Source organism: Mastomys coucha, unplaced genomic scaffold (assembly GCF_008632895.1).
Source record: "Mastomys coucha isolate ucsf_1 unplaced genomic scaffold, UCSF_Mcou_1 pScaffold7, whole genome shotgun sequence".
Lineage (NCBI taxonomy): Eukaryota > Metazoa > Chordata > Mammalia > Rodentia > Muridae > Mastomys > Mastomys coucha.
The window spans coordinates 76,935,250-76,960,363 of record NW_022196913.1 but is presented as its reverse complement, the minus strand read 5'-3'; the positions used below and the strand labels follow the sequence as shown (position 1 = coordinate 76,960,363).

Here is a 25,114-nt window from a genome sequence, read left to right as displayed (position 1 = left end):
CAGCTGAGGTAGGCGGATCTCTGAGGTGCGGGGTGGAGCCAGCTGAGGTAGGCGGATCTCGGAGGCGCGGGGCGGAGCCGGCTGAGGTAGGCGGATCTCGGAGGCGCGGGGCGGAGCCGGCTGAGGTAGGCGGATCTCTAGGGAGTGGGGCGGGGCCGGCAGGAAAGGAGGCTCTTGGAGGCGCCGGGAGTAGCGTGCCTGGGCGGAGCCACCGCAGGGAAGGCCCCTCAGTGGGCCAGCTAGAACCCAGGACCGGCGCAGCTAGGCGGGCCGGAGCAGGAGGAGGTTCGCACAGTGCGGTCTGGTCCTACTTGGATTTGGCTGGCCTGCCGCGCTCAGTTCCTCAGCTCGGGTGGCTCGGGCAGAGTCTGCGCGATGGGCGACCCGGAAAGGCCGGAAGCGGCCAGGCCGGAGGAGGGTGAGGTAAATGTCGCAATTGCTTCATCCTCCACCCCAGGGTCACGCCCGGACTTTAGGTTGCAAGTTGCGGGAACCTGCAAGTCAGTCGCAGGTCCGCCGTAGAGTAGTATTTTATTCGTCGCCATCAGAAACACTAGGCAGGCCGGAAGGAAGCGCCCTCACCGCGGGCTAGTGTTGGGGGGTTCGGGAAGCCGGCCCTCGGGAAGGGTGAGCCGCGACGCTGGGCGAGGACAACGCTCTGGGGTCCCGGCTCCCTCAAGGGAGGCTCCGTGCCCCCTTGTTCTCCAACCTCTGCTCTCCAGTCTTTTCTCGGCTGGAGCCCGGGCGGGTTAAAGAGGGCTGTGACGGACCTGCGCAAGAGAGGCGTACCATGACATGCAGTTGAGGAACTCGTGTGGAAATTGACGCAGGTGGATGAGGGGAGGAGATGACAGGTGGAGGGAGGGCGAGAAAGCCTTGCAACGAAAAAAAAAAAAGGTAGACTGGAGGACCAGTTTTCCTCACACCGAACTTCTCACTGAATCTCGGGGTGTCTTGTTTCTTCAACAGTGGAAGTGTTTCTTCCTTCACAAAGAATGAAGAAGTCCTTTATGCAAAGTGCTTAATAAATCTAAAATTAACCTACTCATCCGCTTCGCTCCTGTGCTAGCAGAAATAAATATGTAATAACAGCAAACAAAAATGATGGGGCTTTATAGTAATGTAAGTTGTTAGTGTATAATTTCCAACCCCACATTTTGGGGACAAATATTCTAAACCATCTGGCATACGAGGAGTATTTTTTGTGAATGTGAGCCTGTTTCTCTTTGTGGTGTCTTGAAATTAATTCTGTGGCAAGTTGGAGGGGGCCATAAAAGTTTGAGCCACATACAATCATGCTTATACTGGCATTTCTAGACAAAGATGGAGATTCTAAATAGATTTTTATTCTGTAATAATTTAATAATAAATTATGACTATCCCTTAACTTTCTCCTTGAAACAAAGATACTTAGCACCAGTTTCTCCATTCTAGTAATATTTAGACTTCTCTGTTTGCCAACACCTAAAAGCTAACTTTTTTTTTTATTACTCTGGATTCATAAAGACAGCAGAGTTTTAGACTAAAATAAATTTTAGTGAGTACTTTTTTAATGAATCCAAGAGTTTTTGAGATGCAGGGATATCTTAAGCAATTTGTTTTTCTGGATATGATAGGGCATTGTGGGCTATTTGTATCAGAAGCATCTGGAGTAATTGATTAAAACTAAATTACCAAGCCCACAACCTGCATTTGTAACAGGCAATTCAGGTGATCTTAGCACAGTTGACTTAAGGGCTATCTAAAAGGGCAGCACATGAAGTTTATTAGTCTCTTATATGTAAATTTTGCCTGTGAATCTACAGAGAACGGGGTCTATAGCATTACAGCATTCACCAATTCCTCAAAATCCCCAAGATTAGAACACTTAGGCCAAAATGACATTCCTAATACTCATTACTAGAACTAGGTTCAACTCTCCAAGTTGTTGCTCCTAGTACAGTGTTCCACCAGCTTTTTCCGATTTGTTGATTGATACAAGAATGGTATATATATGTGTATGTGTGTGTGTGTGTAGATATATGTGTATGTATATATATATAATTGCAGCTGCATGCAAATAAGAGGAAGAAACACAATAGGCAGCCACATTGGAGGCATGGAGAATGCCAGTTTAGATTAGATTACTGCAGGTGCTTACTGGGGAATCATAAGCTAAATTTTTTTCTCAGCAACACCATACCAGATAACCAGAAACTAAGACAAAACTAAATGTACAAGTTTGGAAAAGATGGTGGAGTCTTGCTAAGGATTGCCTACACCCCAGCTTTATCTCAGGTTCTCATCACCTCATCTTTGCGCAGCTACAACTTAGTTGTCTCCTTGCTTTCAGTCTTCCCTCCTGTCCAGTCCTGTTTCCCATTGCCAAGTGTATCTTTCATTAACTTAGTGATTTGTTGTTACTTCTCAATATTAGTTCTACAAAAAATATTTCTCAAGGTCTCAATTCTCAATAAAAAATAATAAGGCCCACTAGAAAAGTCTTACCAAAGCCCAGGTATTTTTTATTCCAGTTTTCATTTAATTAATTAATTAATTAATTAATTTTGTTTTTTCAAGACAGGGTTTCTCTATATAGTCCTGGCTGTCCTGGAACTCACTCCGTAGACCAGGCTGGCCTCAAACTCGGAAATCTGCCTGCCTCTGCTTCCCAAGTGCTGGGATTAAAGGTGTGCGCCACCACTGCCTGGCCAGTTTTCACATCTTAATGCTCTTATGTACTCATTTTCATTTCTGAAATTCACACACTGTATATTAGCAAAATCTTATTTTTTTTTCTAATTCTTCCTGTATATGGAATATCTGTCTTCAAGTTACCACCTTTATTCGTGTTAATTTCCATTCAGAAACTCTTCCTGATTCTCCACTCATAGGAATCATTTTATAATGTATCCCACAATGAATGTCATACGGTGGAAAATGAGAATAAGGAGAGTTAGAATATGAATTTCTGTATACTACCACGTCTTTGAAATTTTTTGCCCACAAAATTAATTTCCTACCCTCTTAGACTGATTGATCTTTTATAGAATTCTTCTCATTGAGGCTTTAGCTAAATCAGATCACTTCTGCTTTTGTTTTTGTTTGTCCTACATCCTCTCCAGTCCGGCCCTGCCTTCCGTTCTTTCCTTCCATCCTTCATTTCTTTGCTAGACTGGACCTCACACATCCCTTCAGAGTTACTGTGAAGCTGAAGATGACCTAGAACTTCTCTGTCCGTCTTCTGGGCCTAGTTTATGTGGCCCTGGGGATAGAACACTGGGTTTAGTGCACGATAGGCAGGCACTTTTCAGCAAGCACTCTTCCAAATGAGCTACTTCTCAAGCTCTGAACGTTGGCATTCTTTAACATCCTCCAAGGCTGTGTTCCGTTGTCTTCCTGTTCCCTATAGGTTCTCTCGAGATGGTCCATTTCCTTGGCAATTATTAATAGGGTTCCCATCGTTTGTCACAGTACAGCATGGGTAGTGCTAGACAGACGGTGATTTTTGCTTGTTCACCTAGGAGCACTGTCTTCCTCCATCCATAAAACTGACTCATTTGTGCCTGTAAAATGGGATCTCTCTGGGCACAGCCTAAACAAGCCACTTTCATACATTATGGAGTAGCTTAGACTTAGGAAGCTTTCTCTCAACAATAGATTCTTTGTATTAACAGCTTCACATTAGTAGTGTTTGGGCTAATAGGACCAGTTGATTTAAGTTTTGTTAAACTAATTTGAGAATTAACAGGCTTTTATCTGAATATTCAGCTGTTCTCCACATATTGAGGATAATCTATGTTGCTGTTATTTCTTGTAAAAATTTTGCAATGGCAGAGGTTGAACTTTTTTTTTTTCTTTTTTGGTTTTTTCGAGACAGGGTTTCTCTGTGTAGCTCTGGCTGTTCTGGAACTCACTCTGTAGACCAGGCTGGCCTCGAACTCAGAAATCCGCCTGTCTCTGCCTCCCAAGTGCTGGGATTAAAGGCGTGCGCCACCACCATCCAGTGAGGTTGAACATTTTTAACAAGAACTAATTGTTTTATTTTTAAAAACTTATTGTGTATGTATGTGTGTATGTAGTATGTATGTGTGTGTGTATGTATGTATGTATAGGGAGGAGAATTTATGTGTGTGTTTGGGTGGGTGCACATATCCTACTGGGCAAGAAATGGAAAACATACTAATTAAAATTTTTTTTCTAGTTCTTTTCTGATCTGCCTCATTTCTTTTTTTCTTTTTCTTTTTTTATTTATATGAATACATTTATAGCTGTTTCAGACACACACCAGAAGAGAGTATCAGAACCCATTACAGATGGTTGTGAGCCACCATGTGGTTGCTGGGATTTGAACTCAGGACCTTTGGAACAGCAGTCAGTGCTCCTAACCGCTGAGCCATATCTTCAGCCTGATCTGCCTCATTTCTACAAGTGATCATAAAATACATATCCAATAATGTTACTTATTGGATTAGAAACTTTCGCTGACTTCTAAAACTTTACATTTAGAAGTTAGATGGACTACTCCAAAGTTTTTAAAAATTAATTTCTTAATTTTCCATTTAGTATGCAAAATTGACATACCCAAGCTAACTTTAGATAAAATTTATCCAAGAAGTAATGTTCTAAAATCCAAAGTTAATTTTAAAATGATGACAGTGAAAATTTTTTTCAAGTAGCAAAGCATTGTTTCAGAGTGGTTATAGGAAAGTAGCTATGGCAGAATTCACATTCACATTCAAGGCCCCTTCCATGGGCTTTTCTAATAAAATCATAATTATAACACCAATTGATAAACCCACTTTTGTCTAGTAGAATAATAGTGTTTCTATTTATAAAATTATTTATAAAATCATTCAATAGAATTGTGAGACTTGACAAATTTGGTTTTTTTGTTTGTTTGGTTGGATTTTTGGTTTTTTGGTTTTTCGAGACAGGGTTTCTCTGTGTAGCCCTGGCTGTCCTGGTACTCACACTGTAGACCAGGCTGGCCTTGAACTCAGAAATCCGTCTGCCTCTGCCTCCCCAGTGCTGGGATTAAAGGTGTGTGCCACCATCACCCGGCTAACAAATTTGTTTTGAATTCAGATATAAATAGAAGGTAAAGATTTATATCTAACTTAGTCAACAATTTCTTTGTATATTGTCTTTTTCTTTTTTCAAGTTTCTCTGTGATCCCTGGCTGGCCTAGAACTCACTCTGTAGATCAGGCTAGTTTCAAACTCAGATCCACAAGCTTCTACCTCCTGAATACTGGATTAATACCTGACATTAGAAGTTCTCTTAATCGTCTTGCTACTCATTAGTCCACCATGTGGGATACATGACCCCTTGGGGTGAACCACCCTTTCATAGGGGTTGCCTAAGACTATCATAAAACACAAATATTTACATTATAATTAATAACAGTAGTTATATTATGAAAATTAAAGTTATGAATAACAATGAAAATTATTTTATGGTTGGGGGTCACCATATCATGAGAAACTACCTTAAAGGGTCATAGCATTAGGAAGGTTGAGAACCACTGTTCTAATTCTAAACTATGGTTTCTTACCACAGGTCTACCAGGTGTACCCCGAAGAGCCTTACTTGGACCTCTCAAATTGTATTAACATATACATTATGAAATATGTCGACTCTGGCCCAGTTCAAAGGTTTATGTTAGTTAACCCTCTCCATATGACAAAATATTTAGTAATACTTCCTAATGTTACTTCTTTTAATCCTTCATGAATTAATGTCATTGACCAGTACACACACACACACACACACACACACACACCTGTTTACTTTAGACCTTGGCCTTTTTCATTTGGCTCAGGTCTAGCTAATGTTGTATTTGAGTGTCTATCTCTGTCTCTCCCCCACTCTTCAGAGTCTCACTGTAACCCAGACTGGCTTTGACTTAGCAATCTTCCTGCTTCAACCGACTCCTGAGAGTTGGTATTACAGGCATGTGCCAATATAGCTAAGACTTACTCTATTGCCATTCTCTAATACTGAGTTAAAGTTCATTTCTGGGAATTATAAGGAGGTACTGATGGACCAAAAATCCACTATAATAATTCCACAAACATAGGAACAACATTTCAAAAGCCAATCAGAAGCATCTCAGTAATCAATTGTAACAAATAATAATAATTTGTAAACAAACAAGTAATAATTTTAAAAGAATACAGCATTTGAAACCATGAAAAATAGATTGTTAGCTTTTTGTAGCAGTTTTTTGATATGAGTGTGACAACTGCTAACTTATGAGCAAGAATACTAATTTGTCCTTACAAGTAAAAATACAATTTTTACCATACAATTTTTTTTTACCATAAAGAATAATCTGAAATGTAAATAAGAATAACAGTGGTATATGGAATGTCAAGGTAGATAAAGGAGATACATTCTTGATAAGGAGTTTTCAGTTAAATATTATAGTTTTTCAGCTAAGATTAGGAAAAATTAAAAGTATAGCTGGTAACAATGGCTTGTTCACATCAGCATTCTAAGTCAGAGTGGCACCGAAGGGACATTTCGTTCACAAACTTAGATATTTTCCCATTGTTATAATTCATTGGTTTAGTTTGTATTATGCTTAGAGTAGCAGTAACCACAATAATTTTAGTGTCTGCTATAGCTTAGAGGATTTTTAATAATCAGAACACTCTTAATCAGTAAGTATAGCAGCAGAAAGTGAGGCTGAGAGAAATGAAGCAACTTCCTAGAGTCATGCAACTAGCCGTCTACAGTTGCCCACTACTCAGATAACTAAAAGGATTCTATACATCATACTGCTTCCCCAACTTGTGCTGCCTCCTCAACTTTCCCCAGATGTCTAAGCTTGAGTCAGAGAGAAAGTTCCATGGAATAAAAGCATTTGTGCTTTTTTTTTTTTTTTTTTTTAAAGCAGTTGTGTTCAGAGACAGAAGAAAATGTGGTAAGGTCAAATGAAGAGCCACTCCTAAGAAAGAGTTCCCGACGGTTTGTCATTTTTCCAATCCAGTATCCTGATATCTGGAGAATGTATAAGCAAGCACAGGCATCTTTCTGGACAGCAGAAGAGGTATGTGGCATTGCCTGGATCTCATTCGCCTTTGCCTTAGAGAAGAGTGAAATATGTTTACTTATAAGTGTGGCTTATAATTAATATAGATTATTAGTGCCCATCAATAATAAATATAACTAATTACTAATCAACTTAAATTGAATGTAATTAGGTTAGTGTCTGTAGATAAGTTTCTTGGTACAAGAAAATAACAAGTCATTCTGCCAGATTTTTGTGTTTGTTTCCAAGATCTTTTTGTAAGTTCATAGTCATGATCCTCTTGCCTTTACTTCTAATATATTGCAGACCATTTTCTACTTTTTTTTTTTTTTTTTTGGTTTTTCCGAGACAGGGTTTCTCTGTAATAGCCTTGGCTGTCCTGGAACTCACTCTGTAGACCAGGCTGGCCTCAAACTCAGAAATTCGCCTGCCTCTGCCTCCCAAGTGCTGGGATCAAAGGCGTGTGCCACCACTGCCCGGCTCATTTTCTACTTTTTAATTTTATTTTTATTATTTTTATTCTATGTGCATGAGTGTTTGCCTGCATGTATGTGCATGTGCCACATGTGTGCCTGGTGCCCTGAGGACCAACAGAGACTATTAGGTTCCCAGGAATTGGAGTTAGAGGTGGATGTGAACTGTCATGTGAGTGCTGAGAACTGAAGAGCTGCAGCCAGTGCTCTCAACCACTGAGCTGGCTCTGCAGGCAGCTCACAGTCTTTATTTTTAAATAGGTTCTTGGTTCGCTATGACTACATGAGACCAGTTTTGGATTTTTGTTTGTTTGTTTTTATACTCACTCATTTATGTGTGCATGTGTTTGTGCAATTGAACTGACATCACCAGGCTAAGCCTTTAGCAGCAAACAGCTTTACATTTTGAGCCATCTCACCAGGCTTAACACCAGTTTATACTTATGGCCAGCAGAATAAACAGAGCTGCATTTTTAAAAAAAGTGAAGGTTGAGAACCAGGCATGGTTGTGCACATCTTTAATCCCCGCATTCAGAAGGCAGAGGCAGGTGAATCCCTGAGTTTGAGGCTAGCCTGGTCTACAGAGTGAGTTCCTGGACAGCCAGGGCTACACAGAGAAACTCTGGCTCCAAAAGAAAACAACAAGAACAACAACAAAAACCTGCCATAAGGGTGAACACTGTGAAGACCCTGCACTAGCTTGAGAGGTGGGTCTGGCTGGACAAAGGTGCAGTCATGTAAGCCGTTTGGTCATCTCTGCAGGCTGAGTTCACAATCTAGCTTTGCCTGCCTTCAGCTGCAGCAAACCTGAGGCAGCTGCCCCAGCAGGCAACTACTGATCACTTACTGGAAATGTAACTTTTTCCACCTTCAAAGGGAGTTGAACACACAAGTTAGATAATACTTGCTGGTTTAATAAGAACAATTAGTCATGCAAATGATTGCTGTATAATTTAATTAAACAAGTAGTTATTGTCTTTATTATTTAATTATTTCTTATTGTTCATGATAGTGACATAACAGCCTTGCCCTGTATATGCATCAATAAGCAATCAATAAGCATCCCTATCTCTGGATAGCTGTATCTATGTGAATAAATATCATTGGATCTGTATGCCTGTCAGTCAAGAGACCAAATCTGGGCTAGCAAGATGACTCATTGGACAAAAGAACTTTCTGAACAAGCCTGATGGCCTGAGTTTGATTCATGGAGCCTACAGTGGAAGGAGTGGACTAACTCTTGAATTTTCCTCTGATCTCTACACATGTGTTGTGGCATACACATGATCTCTTTCTTTCACCCCATCTCTTATACACACATGCATACACTCACACATGTGTGAACACACATACACACACACACAAACACACACATATCTGTATAATAAATAAATAGATAAATAAATAGATGGTTATCTATGGAAGTAACAAATACCCTTTGAAGAGTTCAGGGTCTCAGGCCAGGTTGCTTCAGCCCAATGCCTGCTCTGCCACATACTGTCTGTGGAAGTAGCTCTCATCTCTCCCTGCATTCTCACTGCTAAATCAGGCTAATTGTGTATAAAATATTGAGTTGTTATGAGGATCAATGAAATAGTTACAATCATATTTGATACTTGGTAAGTACTAAATAAATGTAAACTATGACTTCATACAAAGAATGGGGAAATTTTAACCTAAAAATTTTAAATGTCTGAAATTTCTTTTACACTATTTTTGTTGAAATTATCATTGTGTATTTTTTGTTGACATATAGAGCAAAACACCCAACTGAAACAAGTACTTGGTATGATTTGCACACCTGACTTTCCCTATTTGTCTGTGGTTTTTAGAAAGCTTCTGTTAGATATGGTTCAGAGAACAAGTGGAGCACACAGTTGATCTTTTTGTTTGTCATGTTTTTAGAAGGTACCTGTGATATTTGGGTTTCTGGAAAATTCTTTGGAAATTAATTGCTTCTTTTTGAAAATGTAATAAATGTCTTGTGACCAAGAAATGCTAATTAAAAAAATGAAAACACAGAAATTGGTATGGATTTGCATGAAGCTTCAAATACATGTTTTGAAAGGAAGTCAAAGATATTTTTAGTCCCACGTATTAAACAAATTATGTCAAAAAACAATTAACTTTATATTCTAGTTTTAAAATCAGTGGTTAAATTTAATTCCCAAATATTAGGCACTGACTCAGAAGACAAAGTATAGGCTTGGGAATTTTTTTTTAAAGCTGGTTGGGTAATTCCTATAGTCAGCTTTTTTGTTACTATGACAAAAATACCTAAGAAAATAAAGTTATATAGTAACTGTGCCACAGGGTAGCAACCAAGCCTTTACTTTAACACACGGTGCTATGGGGAACAGTGGGAATCTAAAAATGTAGCAGCAAGTCTGGAGTTAATATATAGGTGATGAAATTGAGGAAGAGCTCAAATGGGATAAAACTGCACAAGAAATTTTATGTTTCTAAAAGAGAATATAGCCATAATTATATAACAGTATAAGTAAAAGTTATGGGGCATTTTAAAGCTCAGTGTTTAAAGAGGCAAGTTTAATATTTAAATTTAAATATTAAATTTAAGTATTAAATTTACTGCCAGGAATCCCCCTCATCCTATTGTATCTCCAGAACTTAACATCTGGCATGTATTGACTCAGTGAACACTGAGCAGGCAAAGAGTTAAGGAGATTGAGGTTTTGTTAGAATAATTAAAAGGAGAACAAACCCAGCAGAGTCTACAAAGGACAGTTATAGTTTCAAATATTTGTCATATTGTTGTTAACCATACTTAGAGGTTTTTATAAGACAAAAGGACAGCTGCAAGAGAGTGGAAGCTGAGTCACCTGTTAATACTGACGTAACTATTGCATGAAACAAATGGCTCCTGACGTTTGTTTACTGACGGCTACTTTAGTTCTTGACTAGTTTTTACTCTCTCCTTCCTTTTTGTTCATTCCTTTACTTGGTGCAATGCCACTTTATTAATTTTAATATTTTTTTAAAATCACTTCATTTTTTAAAAGATTTATTTATTATTTATTATATGTAAGTATGTGTAAATAGCTGTCTTCATACACACCAGAAGAGGGTGTCAGCTCTCTTTACTGATGGCTGTGAGCCACCATGTGGTTGCTAGGATTTGAACTCAGGACTTTCGGAAGAGCAGTCAGTGCTCTTAACTGCTGAGCCATCTCTCCAGCCCTAATTTTAATATTTTAAAAGTGTATCCTTGCCAACTAAATTAGCAAACAAACAAACAGTCCCCCCCAAAAAAAACAGGTTCCTTCACAAATGTTCTTCCCTTCTCTCTTCCCTCCCTCTCTCCTTCTCCCCCCATCCCTACTTCCTTGACCATGCCAGGATGGTTTTGTGATCCTTTAAACAAATATTACTGGATATGTTTAAGGTATAGATCATGATGTTGTTAAGTATGTACACACACACACACACACACACACACACACACACAGACATACACATGCACATGTGTATAAACTTTCTCCCATTAACAAACATATATACTGTCTCACATACTTATCCATTTCTTCCTGTGTGGTAGGACCATTGTAATCTACTAATTAGGCAGATGTTCTGAGTACAACATGTTATTAGCACAATGCATGTCTTTGTTTGACCTTTGTGATTTTTAATGTTTTTTTTCTAACAGATTATTGGCAATGTCATACATAGCTTGTCTTGAAAGTTTTCTAAACTCTCTAACTAAGTAAAAAACTTGGAATGTTTCTATTCTAGGTTGATTTATCAAAGGACCTCCCTCACTGGAACAAGCTTAAACCTGACGAGAAGTATTTTATCTCCCACATCTTAGCCTTTTTTGCAGCCAGTGATGGAATTGTAAATGAAAACTTGGTAAGATTTTTATTTTACCATTGTTCTGTTTTGTACTTGAATGACAGTAAGATCACTGTAGCTCCTGCCTGAGTAAAGAAAGTCTCCCAGTAATGGAGCAAATGAACGTTAACTTCTGTTTAAAGTGTGCATGTGCAGGCAGAGGCCACAGGAGAACCTCAACTGTCTTCCTCTGTTGTTCTCTGCCTTATTCCTTTGAGAGCAAGTCTCTTCATTGAACTTGGAGCTCACCATCACTTAGTTAAGTTGACTGCTGAGAGAGCCTCACAGACCCTCTGATTGTCTCTGGTGCCACAACACTGGGATTGCAGGCTCACAGACACATGCCCAGATTCTGATGTGAGTGTTAGAGTCCAAACCTAGGTTCTCATGCTGATGTAACGTGCATATCCAGCAAAGGCATCTCCCCAGACACCAAAGGTTCGTTTCTGAGTGTATTTTTCTCATGAAGTTTCCCAGGGAAAGATAGCTAACTGTCAAATGACTAGTGATATATTACAAAATCAAGCATAAATTATACCAATTAAAACTACATACAGTGAAGGGCTCAAGCTGTCCTTGTGACTATATACGCTCAGCTAGCATTACAGAGGCCATGAGTTTTATCCTCAGTGATGTGAAAACATGATCCAGAAAATGCACAGATTTCATAAACTTGATTTAATGTGCCCTTTATGACCCTCTGCAGGTCTGTGCAGATCGCCCTCATTCAGAAATTGTATTATGATTAGTCAGGAGGAATAGGATTTTGTTAAGGAACATCAGTAATGAACCAGAAGAAGTTAAACTGATCAGTCTACTATTGGGAAAAGTTCTACAAAGCAAAATCACTATTTTGGTTTTGGTTTTGGTTTTTGGAGATATTCTAAAATTTACTGTTCAGTAGCAGTGTTTCCACATAAAAGATAAATTCATTCTATTGCTTTGGAACACATTCTTTGGAGTTGTAGGCACAGCTCAGCGGGCACCTAATATAAGTAAAATGCTGGGTTCAAGCTCCAGCACCAAAATTGCTAGCTGAACAATACTGCTAAAGTTGCTGCTTTAAAAGATCTATAAAGGCTGGGTATATGTATTGTTTGGAAGAGAGTGTTTGCCTAACATGAGTAAGATGCTGGGTTCAGTCCAGGGAGCTACAAAACAAGAAAAGAAAAAAGAAAGAAAAGACTGATAAGGCTTTAGTGTCCCATTTGTTGTATAATAGGCATGTTTTTCCCCAAAAAATATTGTATTAAACTTTATGTATGTATGTATGTGTGCATGTGTGCACATGTGCACACGTGCCATGGTACGTATGTGGAAGTCAGGACAACTCAGAGGAATCAGATCTCTCCTTCCATCATGAGGCTCCAGGAATGGAGCTCTGGTCATTAGGTCTGGTAGCAAGCACCTTTACCTGCTGAGCCTTCTCACCGATCACTTATTTATATTTTGAGACAGGATCATACCATGTTCCCCAGGTTCATCTCAAAATCAGTATCCCCTGTCCAGCTTCCTGAGTGCTGGAAACCACAAAAGACAAGGGAAAGCTCTGATGTCTAAGTTGTCTGTGTGAGCAGTGATCAATAAAAGCCTGCTCACTGGGTCTTTCTGTCTCCTTCATTTTCTTAGGTGGAACGTTTTAGTCAGGAGGTGCAGGTTCCAGAGGCTCGCTGCTTCTATGGCTTTCAGATTCTCATCGAAAATGTTCACTCAGAGATGTACAGTTTACTAATAGACACTTACATCAGGGATCCAAAGAAAAGGTACTACTGCAGGGCTTTATTTACAAGGGTTTAGCTGTTTGCTTACATTAAGAGCAGAATTTATTCCAAAACTATTTACATATGGAAGATCATAAGTGTAGTTTTCTATTGCTCAAAAATGTGTTCAAATAAAACCTGGATAGAAGCAGTTAGTCTTTAGATAATTCACAGCACCTTAAAACCTTGTTAGTACATTGTATTACTAAATTGAATATTTGCATTTCATTGATTTTCATATCAGCTTATATCTAAGACACTAATCTTGATTTTTACTTTTATTTCTATATTCATAATTATGAACATACAAAATATAGAAAATCTAGATTTGATAGTATACTGTAAGTTATAATTATTGTCTCTGATTATTAAAACAGTCCAATTAATAAAAACAAATGAATAATTTTTCCATGATTTTTTTTGTTTTTTATAGGGAATTTTTATTTAATGCAATTGAAACAATGCCATATGTTAAGAAAAAAGCAGACTGGGCTCTGCGCTGGATAGCAGATAGGAAATCTACTTTTGGTATGTAGTGTTAACTTGTATGTATCAGATAAGCCTTGGGGGCCGTGGTGCATCGGAGTGCAATACAGAGAGCTTAGTATGCTGGGGTCATTATTGGTAATAATTAATTAAAAACTGGGGCTAAGTAAAGCTGTGACTTGTGTATTTAAATAGTTAGAACTATAGGTAAGATGTCAACATGCATAGTGACAAGTAAAATGTCTATACATAGACTCCAGCTGAGAGTGCTGGAGTGGCCTGCAGTTTGTGACCTAACAATTGTTGGGAAACAAAGATCTAGTTTCTAAAAAATGCAAGGGTTTTTTTTTTTTTTTTTTTTTTTTTTTTAGTAAACTAGGACAAGAAACAGTTTACAGTAACAAGCTTAGCTTTCACTGGTAAGTGAAATGCAGATACACTTCTGGATAAGCTGAGATGGCCCACTTCTTTTCTTTCCTAAAGCACAGCCTCACCATATATGTAGCTCAGGATGGCATCTAACTTTCTGTTCTCCTGCTCGGTCTTCTGAATTCTGGGACAAGCATGTGTCACTCAGCCTAGCCTTATAATTTTTTAATGTCTTGTATGTGTGGGGGCAGAGGCTTGTGTGTGCCATAGTATAGAGATCAGGAACTTTCAGGGGATGGTTTCTTCTACCATGGCTGCTAGGGTCAAACTCAGGTCACCAGGCTTCCAGGGCAAGCTTTCACCTGCTAAGCCATCTCATAGGCCCTGACATAGGCCTTCTCCTTCTCATGCATGCTCATGAATGTAAGTGTGTGTGCACATGTTATGGCACATGTGTGGAGATAAGAGACAACCTTGGGTATTGTGTCCATCTTTGCCTCTCACCTTGTTTGAGGCATGTATTTACTGACACTACCCAAGGAAGACAAACTAGAAAAAAACGTAAGTTGGTAATCACCCTACAGTCATACTATAGGCTCCAGTTAGAGTCTCCCTATTGCTTTATCTCACAGCAAATCTATCTCAGTCCTCTGATAAAGCACCTCCTAGGAGCAAGTATGGTAGAGGTGTGTAGAGGGTGGACAGTGCCTATGGAGGGAAGGGGGAAGTGGGACATGCAATTCGTAGCTATCTTTTTTGAGTGGTGGAATTAAAAGTCACTAGTGTAGGGATGTTCTTTGCTCTGCAGCAGAGGAAATGCAGTTCTGAGGGGCTACCTGCACCTTCGTACCCTCAAAGGCAGCTCTTCCATCTGGCAGGGCTTTGCCTAACCTTTGTGGAGACTTCTGTACCAAGCAGGACCCAGGAGAGCAACTGTTCTTTTCTTGCATCTGAATTCTTATAGTCTAGTGTTTTTAGCTAAAGGAAAACATGAAAAAAAAAAATTTGAAAATATTCCTTTGTCTTAAAGTTTACATATTATGCAGTGAGGTTCAGTTCCCATAAAGCTAAAAATTCCCAATTATCTGTTTTTTTTTTTTTTAATTGAAGCATACTGTCTAGTGTATGGTTGACAGATAGATACATAAAACCTTAATATATGTTTTGAAATTATATTTATAAACCTTAAAAATATCTATATAATCTCTAGTACATTATATTATAGACTCAGCTGTATTTAAAAACATATCTTGCTTTCCCTCTACCACAAATTATGAAGTATTTATCTTCATTACAGTTTTTAGAATAAATGTCCTGGTTGTCTTTTTATTTCAAAAGTTTATAAAATGTATCTCTTAGAATCATTCTGTGCATGAATATGTGTCCATGTGAGATGTGTATGTGCTTATATAGATATAAGCATATGTGTGTGTACATATCCTGTATATGATATCCTGTATATGAAATCCTGTATATGATATCCTGTATATGAAATCCTGTATATGATATCCTGTATATGAAATCCTGTATATGATATCCTGTATATGATATCCTATGGAGGCCAGAAGCTGGTAACCTCCTTCTCTTCCTCCCTCCCTTCTTTTTTTAGTGTGTGGTAGATGCATTGTACATGCATCTATGCACATATGTGTATAGGTGTGCACCACATGTGTGAGTGTGAAAGCCAGAGTTGATTGTCAAGTGTCTTCCTTTATTGATCTCCATCTTATGTTTAATATATTTTTTAAAGACTTATTCATTTAAAAGTTTTTGTGGCCAGGCAGTTGTGGTGCACGCCTTTAATCCCAGCACTTGGGAGGCAGAGACAGACAGATTTCTGAGTTCAAGGCCAGCTTGGTCTACAGAGTGAGTTCCAGGACACCCAGGGCTACACAGAGAAACCCTGACTCGAAAAACCAAAAAAAAAAAAAAAAAAAAAATTATGTATGTGTGCCTGCATGACTTTATGTGCACCATATGTATACAGATGCCAGAGAGAGTCAGTTTCTCTGGAGCTGGAGATGCAGGGAGTTGTGAGCCACCTAACACGGATGCTGGAAACTGGCCCTTGCAAAAGCAGTAAGCACTCTTAACTGCCAAGTCATTTATCCAGCCCCTTAATGTATATTTAGTAAAGAATAATTTCATTTATCCTTTGAAATTTTCATACATATATGTAAAATACTTGCTCATACAGTTCCCTAAACCTCCCCTTCCACCTCTCTAGGACCCTCCTCTAACATGTTCTCTTCCCATCTTTATGTCTTTTTATTTTTTTATGATCCACCAAGTCCATTTAGTGTTCTCCACATGTGTGTGGATGGGAACCCATCCACACAGCATGGGCAACCTACCAGCAGCCAAATACCGAAGAAAAAAATAATTGCTCCTCCTTTAGCAGCATTGACTGACAATAAACTTCTCAGCCACTGGCATGGGGTCTCACGAGCAGCTCCTAATGTTAATTAGCATATGTTAATTGTACATAATAATGGTTTTCATTATGATATCTACATCCATGTACATAATGTGTTTGATCATATTCACACCCCCTGTTAGCATTTCTTGTCCCCCTCCAGTTCCTGTTAACCCCTTCCTCTCCTCAGTTAGCCTCCCCTTTACTTTTCATGTCTACACATATGTGTGTGTGTGTGAGAGAGGGGGAGGTGAGGGAAGAAGAGGGAGACCCAAAGAGTTTCATTAGCACTGTTTATAGAAACGTAAGGCAGAGTTTGCTTACAGGAGCATGGGCCTCTTAGCCAGTGGCTCTGCAATTGAAGACATGGTCTTTCACTGAACCTTGGGCTCACCCACTGGGCAAGTCTCTTCAGGAATCCTCTTGTATCCATTGCCCTAGTGCTTGGGTTATGTGTATGTCTGCTATTCCTGGCTTTTCACATGGATGCTGGGGATTCAAACTCCAGTTCTCATGCTATTTTTCCAGTCCCTCCTCAAAAATTTTTAGTTCTTTTCAAAAATCGTTTTCTGTAGTTATTTGTTATGATTTCCATTCTTCAATATTCACATAAATGCACAGAGTGGTTAAAATAACTCTCCTCTTATTTATAGCACTTATGTTTAATTTTAGTCCAGTTCTCTTACAGATAATTATCTATCTGGAATTACTTTAATAATTAAAAATGTCAGTCATTATCTGTAATATAATTAGTTGCAAGCTAGAAGAATCATAAACTAATATTCAATTATGGATGAAATAATTGAAACTGATTATATTTATATTGTAGTATTTATTATATTCACATTAAAGTATCCTGTAATTCCTTTAACAATACTCAGTCAGCACTTTTTAAAGTTATATTCAGTTTTTACCAAAACAGCTTTTTCTCATTTTTTTCTCTTATGTTACATCCTAAACCCAGTTTCCCTTCCCTCTTCTCCTCTTCCACCCCCCAGATCCACTCCTCCTCAGTTTCCCTTCAGAAAAGGATAAGCCACTCAGGGATTTTTAGCCAAACATGCCATATCAAGTTGCCATAAGACTAGGCACATCCCCTCATATTAAGGCTGGATGAGTCAACCCAGTAGGAGAAGGATCTCAAAAGCAGGCAAAGAGTCAGAGTCCCTGTTCCCAGTGTTAGAAGTCCCCCAGGCTGCCTAACTGTAACAGATGCAAAGGAACTAGGTCAGCCCTATAAAGGCTTCCTGATTATCAATTCAGTCTCTATGAGTCACAGTGAGCCCTGCTTAGTTGATTGTGAGCCATGTTCTTATGGTGTCCTTGACCCTTCTGGCTCCTACAATCCTTCCTCCCTATCTTCCACAGGATTTCTAGAGCTCTGCCTGATGTTTGGCTGTGGGTCTCTCCATCTGTTTCCATCAGAGAAATGGAATGGATGAAGCCTCTCTGATAGTGATTACCAATGGCATCTGTAAAGATGGGCTAGAAGTCTTTTCATGTTGGAAGTTACTAACAGACAGTTTGGACTCCTATCTCTAAAGATCTAAAGATCAGAAAGTTGGGGTTTTAATGTAAAAATTGGACATTTCTATAGGATGAATTTTAAATTAAAAAAATTCATTTGTTATTAGTGTGTGTGTGTGTGTATATATGGTGTTATAATCCAAAAAAATCTAGGGATAGTGTCACAGATATGTTATCACTAAAGACATTTTAGGAATGAGTTTCTACAGAGTTCTTGCCTAATAGTAAGTAAACTTTTAAGTTGGCTCTTCTATCTTTTAACAGAACATTTTATCCTATAGGTGAATTCATTGCCTTCAGCTGATTTTTAAAATTATTCTATAATGATAACAATGTTTTTGAAATGTTTAATAGTAGTCTTTTAACAACAATAGATTGTTAACAAAAATATAAATCTTAGGAACCACTCTTCCTGTTAGAAGACAGTTATCATAAAAATTTATCTTGTACTTCCCATTCTAGGACACACACATTTACACAGGGAACTCTCACACATTCCTTTAAAGGTAAATCGCCTCTTTTGTTTGTTTGCTTGGGGTATGGAAATCCATTTGTGTGTGTGTGTGTGTGTGTGTGTGTGTGTAGTCAACAATACCTCCCCAAGTCCATGCTTGTCACAGAGTTTGAGATAAACGTGTCTTTCCACTTTAGCAGGCAGGAGTGGGAAACCCTTGCTCTGAAGACCTTTGTACACAATACTAACATTAGTTTTGTTTCTTAGGAAGGTAGTTTAACGTTGTAAAAGGCCCCATATATTTATAAACTTGCAAGTATCTGCAGTATCTAGTTAGAAAATGGACCTGTTTTGTCTCCTAGGGGAAAGAGTGGTGGCCTTTGCTGCTGTAGAAGGAATTTTCTTCTCTGGATCATTTGCTGCTATATTCTGGCTAAAGAAGAGAGGCCTCATGCCTGGACTGACTTTTTCAAATGAACTGATCAGCAGGGATGAAGTAAGAAAAGACGTGTTCTTCTGCTTGCGTTATATGTGGTCACTTGTTTTTCTTTCTCCTGGAGAAGTATTTTCCTGACACAAATATTCTGGTAATGAAAAGGAAACAGAAACCTACTTCTTCCTGGGCATGGGAGACATTGTTTCCCTTCCTCATCTCCTACCATTCCTCCTTGGTCTGTAGAATCCTTAAGTATGAATGGACTTAGAGATTTTTGCCTTGGGCTCTCATTATTTGTGACTCCCTGGCTAATTCTAATTGTTCTTGTTGAGTCAGCCATCATTTAAATGCTTGTAACTCCTCAGGCTTTATCTATATTCTAGATAGTTCTAAGTCCCAAACCTACATTCCAGTGCATGCTAGGTGGTCCAGGAATCAAGATTCATAATCATCTCCTAAACATGCTACTTGATTGATTTGTCTTCCTGTCTTGCAAATGTCACAACCTCATTGTCCTGGGAGCCACTTTAAGGTGCTTCTTTCTCCGTCTGTCTCCAATACCCTTTTTTTTTTCCCTCCCAGTTTTATTTATTTATTTTTCTCACCTGTTGATCTGGAAGCTCAACATTCCTGATCCCATTAGGTAAAACTATTTTTCTTTTTATACATCAGTTTGAGATCTAAGCCTATCTTGTCCTTAAGAGTTCATAGCATGTATGTATCTCCCTGCTTTGTTAGACTGGAAACTTTTTTTTCCCATAATTTTTTTCACTTTATATCCCAATTGCAGTGCCCCTCCTCTCTTCCACTCCCACTTTTGTAAATCCCTCCTCCATTACCCCTCCCCCTTCTACTCAGAGAAGGGGAAGCTCCCACTTGGGTACCATCCCACCCTGGGACATCTAGTCCCAGCTGGACTAAGCACCTTCTCTCCCACTGAGGCCCAACCAGGCAGTCCAGGTAGGGAAAGGGGATCCAATGACAGGTAACAGAGTCAGAAACAGCCCTCACCCCCTACTCCAATTGTTAGGGGACCTACATAAAAACCAAGCTGCACATCTGCTACAAATGTGGGGGGTGGCTAGTTCCTGCCCCTGCAAGCTCTTTGGTTGGTGGTTCAGGCTCTGTGAGCCTCATGGGTCTAGGTTAGTTGACTCTGTAGGTCTTCCTGTGGTATCCTTGACTCCTCCAGCTCACTCAATTCTGTCATCTACTCTTCCACAAGACTCCCTGAGCTCTACTTCTACCTGATGTTGGCTATGGGTCTCTGTATCTGTTTCCATCTGCTGGTGGATGAGGTCTCTCAGAAGATAGTTATGCTAGGTTCCTGTCTGCAAGAATAGCAAAGTATCATTAATGGTGTTAGGGATTGGCTCTCTCTCATGGAATGGGTCTTAAGTTGGGCCAGTCATTGGTTGGCCCATTTTTATCTCGGCTCCATTTTTATCCCTGCACATCTTATAGGCAGGGCAAAATTTGGCTTCCAGGTTTTGTGCGTGAGCTGATTGTCTCCCTCCTTCCACTGGAAGTCCTGCTTGGCTACAGGAGGAGGCCACTTCAGTCTGCATCCCCCACTGGTAGGAATCTCAGCTAGGGTCACCCCCTAGAGACTCCCTGTAGCCTCCTCCATCCCAGGTCTCCAGCTGGTCCCAGAGACCCCCCACCCATTGACTCTAAGCTTTTTTAGCATAGAGACTATTCTTATTTCCACTTATTTCAATGTTTAGTCCATGATAGCCATCTAGTTCATATTTGTCATCCACACTAGCCTGGGCTTCTCAGTTCATTTCTTCTTAAGTAACCTTCTCAAGTCATTTCTCTGGTGCTCCATTTTTTCAACTATAAACTCTGATGGGTTATTAGAATGTAAGGAAACTTAGCCCAGAAGTTCAGAATACACAGAGAACAACACACAAACCACAAGAAACTCAAGAAGAAGGAAGACCAAAATGTGGACATTTCATTCCTTCTTAAAAGGGGGAACAAAATACCCACGGAAGGAGTTGCAGAGACTAACTATGGAGCAGAGACTGAAGGAAGGACAATCCAGCCGATATAGCTGTCTCCTGAGAGGCTCTGACAGAACCTGACTAATACAGAAGTAGAGGCTCACAGCCATCCATTGAACTGAGTACAGGGTCCCCAATGAAGGAGTGAGAGAAAGGACCAAAGGAGCTGAAGGGTTTGTAGCCCCTTAGGACAAACAACAATATGAACTAATTAGTACCCGCAGAGCTCCAAGGGACTCAACCAAGGAGTACACATGGTGGGACTGATTGCTCTGGCAGCATGTGTATAGTAGAGGATTGCAAAGTCGGTCATCAATGGGAGGAGAGGCACTTGGCCCTGTGAAGGTTCCGTGCCCCAGCGTAGGGCAAGCAGGGGCGGGGGGATGGGGGGAGGCAACAGGGGTTCTTGTTGTTTTGGGTTTCTTTTTTTTTTTTGGAGGGGAAACTGGGAAAGGAGAAATCATATGACATGCAAATAAAAAAAATATCTAATAAAAAAGTCAAAAAAAAAAGAAAAGTATTTAACTTTTAAAAAGATTTATGTGTATAGATGTTTTGTCTAAAGGTATGCATGTGTACCCTCTTGCATGCTTGGTGCCTTTGGAGTTCAGAAGAGAGTTGGAACCCCTGGCACTGTAATTATTGATGGGTTGTGAGCCATGTGGTGGTGCTGGGAGCTAAACCCAGTCCTTTTCAAAAGCAAGTGCTCTGAACCCCTGAGCTAACTCTCCAGCCCTATGAATAGTACTTTTTTAAGTGCATAAATGCTTCATATAATTACACTCTTCTGTTTGATATCTTTAACTTTCTAATAACTTAGATAGTAAATGCCATGATTATTATAAAGAATTTAGCAAAAAGGCCAATGAAAGCAGAGGTAAATAATGTTTAGTATTGTGTTATATTCCTTTATAGACTTTTCTACATTTAAACCTCTCCGTTTCTCTTTCTCTAGCCCCATCCCCTAGGTGTGTTTATCATATTTTTATAATTTGTAGTTTTAATATTTTTTTGTTTGTTTGAGACAGGATCTCACCACATAGCTCAGGCTAGCCTTGTATTGGATGTTTTCCTGCTTCCACTTCTTGAGTGTTGGGATTACAGACATGAGTTACCATACCATTCTTTTTCCAGCTGGCAAATGTTGTGAGCCTCTTTTCTATATTAAGCATTGTTTCAAAACAGTTTGGTAGGGCCATACAATTCTGATGAATAAATGTATCATTTACTTGGTCCTAATTAGAAATTTGTTTCCAGAATTTTTGTTTAGCTTTTTTCTTTTTGAGACAGCATCTTACTGCGTAAGCCTACTGGCTTGAAGCTTGTTATGTAGACCAGGCTTGCCTCAAACTCACAGAGATCTGCCTTCTCTGCTTCCTGGGTGCTGGGGTTAAAAATATTCACCACCATGCCAGGTTGTTTTGCTTTACTAAAGTAAAACTTTGTGTAGAAACTTTATCTTAGCTTTTTAATTTTCTTAAATTTAATCACAGAGAACAATTAGCAGATCTCTCTGTCTTTTTTTTTAAAAGATTTATTTATTTATTATATGTAAGTACACTGTAGCTGTCTTCAGACATCCCAGAAGAGGGCGTCAGATCTCATTACAGATGGTTGTGAGTCACCTTGTGGTTGCTAGAATTTGAACTCAGGACCTTCGGAAGAGCAGTCAGTGCTCTTAACCGCTGAGCCATCTCTCCAGCTCAATTAGCAGGTCATTTATACTCATTTGGAGATTTATTTCCAGAAATTTTATAGACAGCTCCACTTAGCCATACATGGACATTTTCTTACCTTATCCTCTTGAGAATTTAGATGAATTTGCTAAGTTTTTGACAAATCTGATAGATAAACTGGCATTTTGTTATATTTGTCTTCATTTGTTTGTTGCTGATGCTAAGCTCTTTCTCAAAATTATAGTAGCCATTTGTGCATTCCCTGTAGTTGCCTCTTGTTCTTTGCCATTATTCCAGTAGTGATGTTTAGGTTTCTTGCTTAGGTACTGTCAATATTTTATGGTTATTTGTATGGTGTTCTATAATCCTTAGAGGAAGGTTTTTATTTACCATGGTTATTGGCATATTCCTAAAGCACAGTGACGTATTGGCCTCCTTTATTATTACTGTTTTTGTTTGTTTGTTTTCAAGACAGGGCTTCTCTGTGTAGCCCTGGCTGTCCTAGAACTTGCTCTGAAGACCAGGCTGGCCTTGAACACAGAGATTTACCTGTCTCTGTCTCCTGAGTGCTGGGATTAAAGGAGTGCGACACCTTGCTTTGCTTGATTAATCTCTTTTAACATTGTTTACTAAAATTGCTTTATATATTTGTTATATATATATATGATATGTATAATAAGTATATGATTACAATTTTAATTCTATTTTATTTATTTTAAGCATTTTCTCAAAATTAATTTTTGATTTGGAAAAAAAATTATTGCATGTATTTATTGATTTGAATGTCTATGTGTGTGTGCCTGTCTGCTTGGGTGGCACCTGCCACGGCACGTTTGGAGCTCAGAGGACACTTTGTAAGAGCTGGTTTACTCTTTCTGCCGTGTTGGTCCTAGGGACTGAACTCAGGTCATTAGGGTCGGCAGCAAAGCCTCTCTTTCCCCACTGAACCAGCTCTGATTTTTTAAAGATAGGGTTCTTGTGTATTTCAAGCTGGTGTCAGATTCACTGTTTAACAGAGGACAAACTTAAACTTCTCTGATCCTCTCCACTCCCCGACTACTAGAAATACATCTGTGAGCCAGCACACCAAGTTTTATCCTGTGCTGAGAAACAAGCTCAGGGCCTCAAGTATGCTAGGCAAGCAGTCTACCACTGAGCTATTTCTCTGCTCCTCTCTTTGTTTTGAGACAGGGTCTAACGAAGTTGCCCAGATCGGTGCCAAACACATTCTGTAGCCCAGGCAGGCCTTGCTCTTTTCCTCCTGCCTCAACCACTCTAGTGGCTGAAATTACAAGCCTGTACTTCAGTGGGCACTGGTATCTTTTAATAGTTGGAAGACCACATCTCAAAATGTTCATTTTTAAGATGTGTTTGTAAGGTTTTTTACACTTATCCTTTCAGAATAGTGTTTGGATTTAAAAATCTCAGATTGGAATTGCTTTAAATTGCAAAGTTAATTGTATTCATGTATTGGTTTGACAGTTTAAATTACTGGTCTCTGCAGGAGATAGCTAGCTGCCTGCTCTAACTGACATTTTTTTTTTTTTTTAACAATTTTATTTATTTATTTATTTATTTTGGTTTTTTGAGGCAGGGTTTCTCTGTGTAGCCTTGGCTGTCCTGGAACTCACTCTGTAGACCAGGCTGGCCTTGAACTCAGAAATCCGCCTGCCTCTGCCTCCCAAGTGCTGGGATTTTAAAGGCGTGCGCCACCATGCCCGGCTCTAACTGACATTTTAACATCTCTCATGCTGCCTTTGCTAATCCAAGCGTTCTCCCAAGTCAGCTCTTCGGGGAAATAACTAGTACAGTGTCCAAGGTTAGCTTTCAAAGGGTAGGGTTTTCTGTTAGTGTTGTTTATTCAAATAGCTTGACAGAGAATAGTAAGTAGGTGGGTAAACCTTGAAATAACATCCTTGTTGGGAGGTTCTTATCTGAGTAGTTGGTCTTTTGTTGTTTCACTTACAAAACCTAAGTAACTGAATTGGAACCTCTTATAGTGTGCATTCCTTCCCCTTCCTTGCTCACTTACAAAATTCTTTCTTTTGTAGTTTAAAAATATGAACTGGCTTTGTGTTGGCAGCACGCTCTAGTTAATGTTGTTGGGAATTTCATTGTCTTCCTGTATGTAGCCTTGCTTCTTTTTTTCTGTTTTGTATTTGTGAAATATGGTTTTTTGGGGGGTTGCCAGCTTGTTATCTGCTCTGATTTAGCATGCAAGTGCAGACTGCTTTGTTCTGCGGCTACTTAAGGTTTTATACTAGTAATTGTATTTACATGATCATTTTGTGCTCAAGGCTGGTTCCTACATTTATTTTCTCTTGAGTTGTTTGCAATGACTTCAGGTGGCGTACATCCTGCTTTTCCAATTCCACTGCACCAAGCTCACTTCTGTCTTGAGACGTTACTTAATGTAAACACTGTCCTTTTGGAGTCTCTGTGAGTGAGTTTCATTAGTTCTTTAGATGTTACTTTATTAGCTACTTTCTTGTTGCTGTATACAGAAGCAAGTTAAGGACTGAAGGGCTTGTTTTCGCATATGGGTCAGGGGTATGTCCATCACAGCAGGAAGGCGTGGGGCAGCACCAGTCATGACAGCTGCTGCTCAGCTCACTCCTGCTTTTTTTTTTTTTTGCTTTTT

At 39.2% G+C, this 25,114-nt stretch overlaps 1 protein-coding gene across 5 annotated transcripts in view; it reads left to right on the top strand.

Moving 5' to 3' along the window:
* Window positions 1–25,114, top strand: part of Rrm2b (ribonucleotide reductase regulatory TP53 inducible subunit M2B) — a 35,317-nt gene that overhangs the window by 333 nt on the left and 9,870 nt on the right. Inside the window, exons 1-6 of one of the 5 annotated variants that reach the window (XM_031358570.1) lie at window positions 57–86; window positions 6,881–7,036; window positions 11,242–11,358; window positions 12,970–13,103; window positions 13,534–13,628; window positions 18,715–18,848. In XM_031358570.1, coding sequence (XP_031214430.1) covers window positions 6,995–7,036; window positions 11,242–11,358; window positions 12,970–13,103; window positions 13,534–13,628; window positions 18,715–18,848 — 522 coding nt within the window. In that variant the 5' untranslated portion in view covers window positions 57–86; window positions 6,881–6,994. Of the gene's footprint in view, window positions 1–56; window positions 87–151; window positions 424–6,880; window positions 7,037–11,241; window positions 11,359–12,969; window positions 13,104–13,533; window positions 13,629–18,714; window positions 18,849–25,114 lie in introns of those variants that run through there. The other 4 variants (XM_031358569.1, XM_031358568.1, XM_031358571.1 and 1 more) reach the window with 4 other exon arrangements.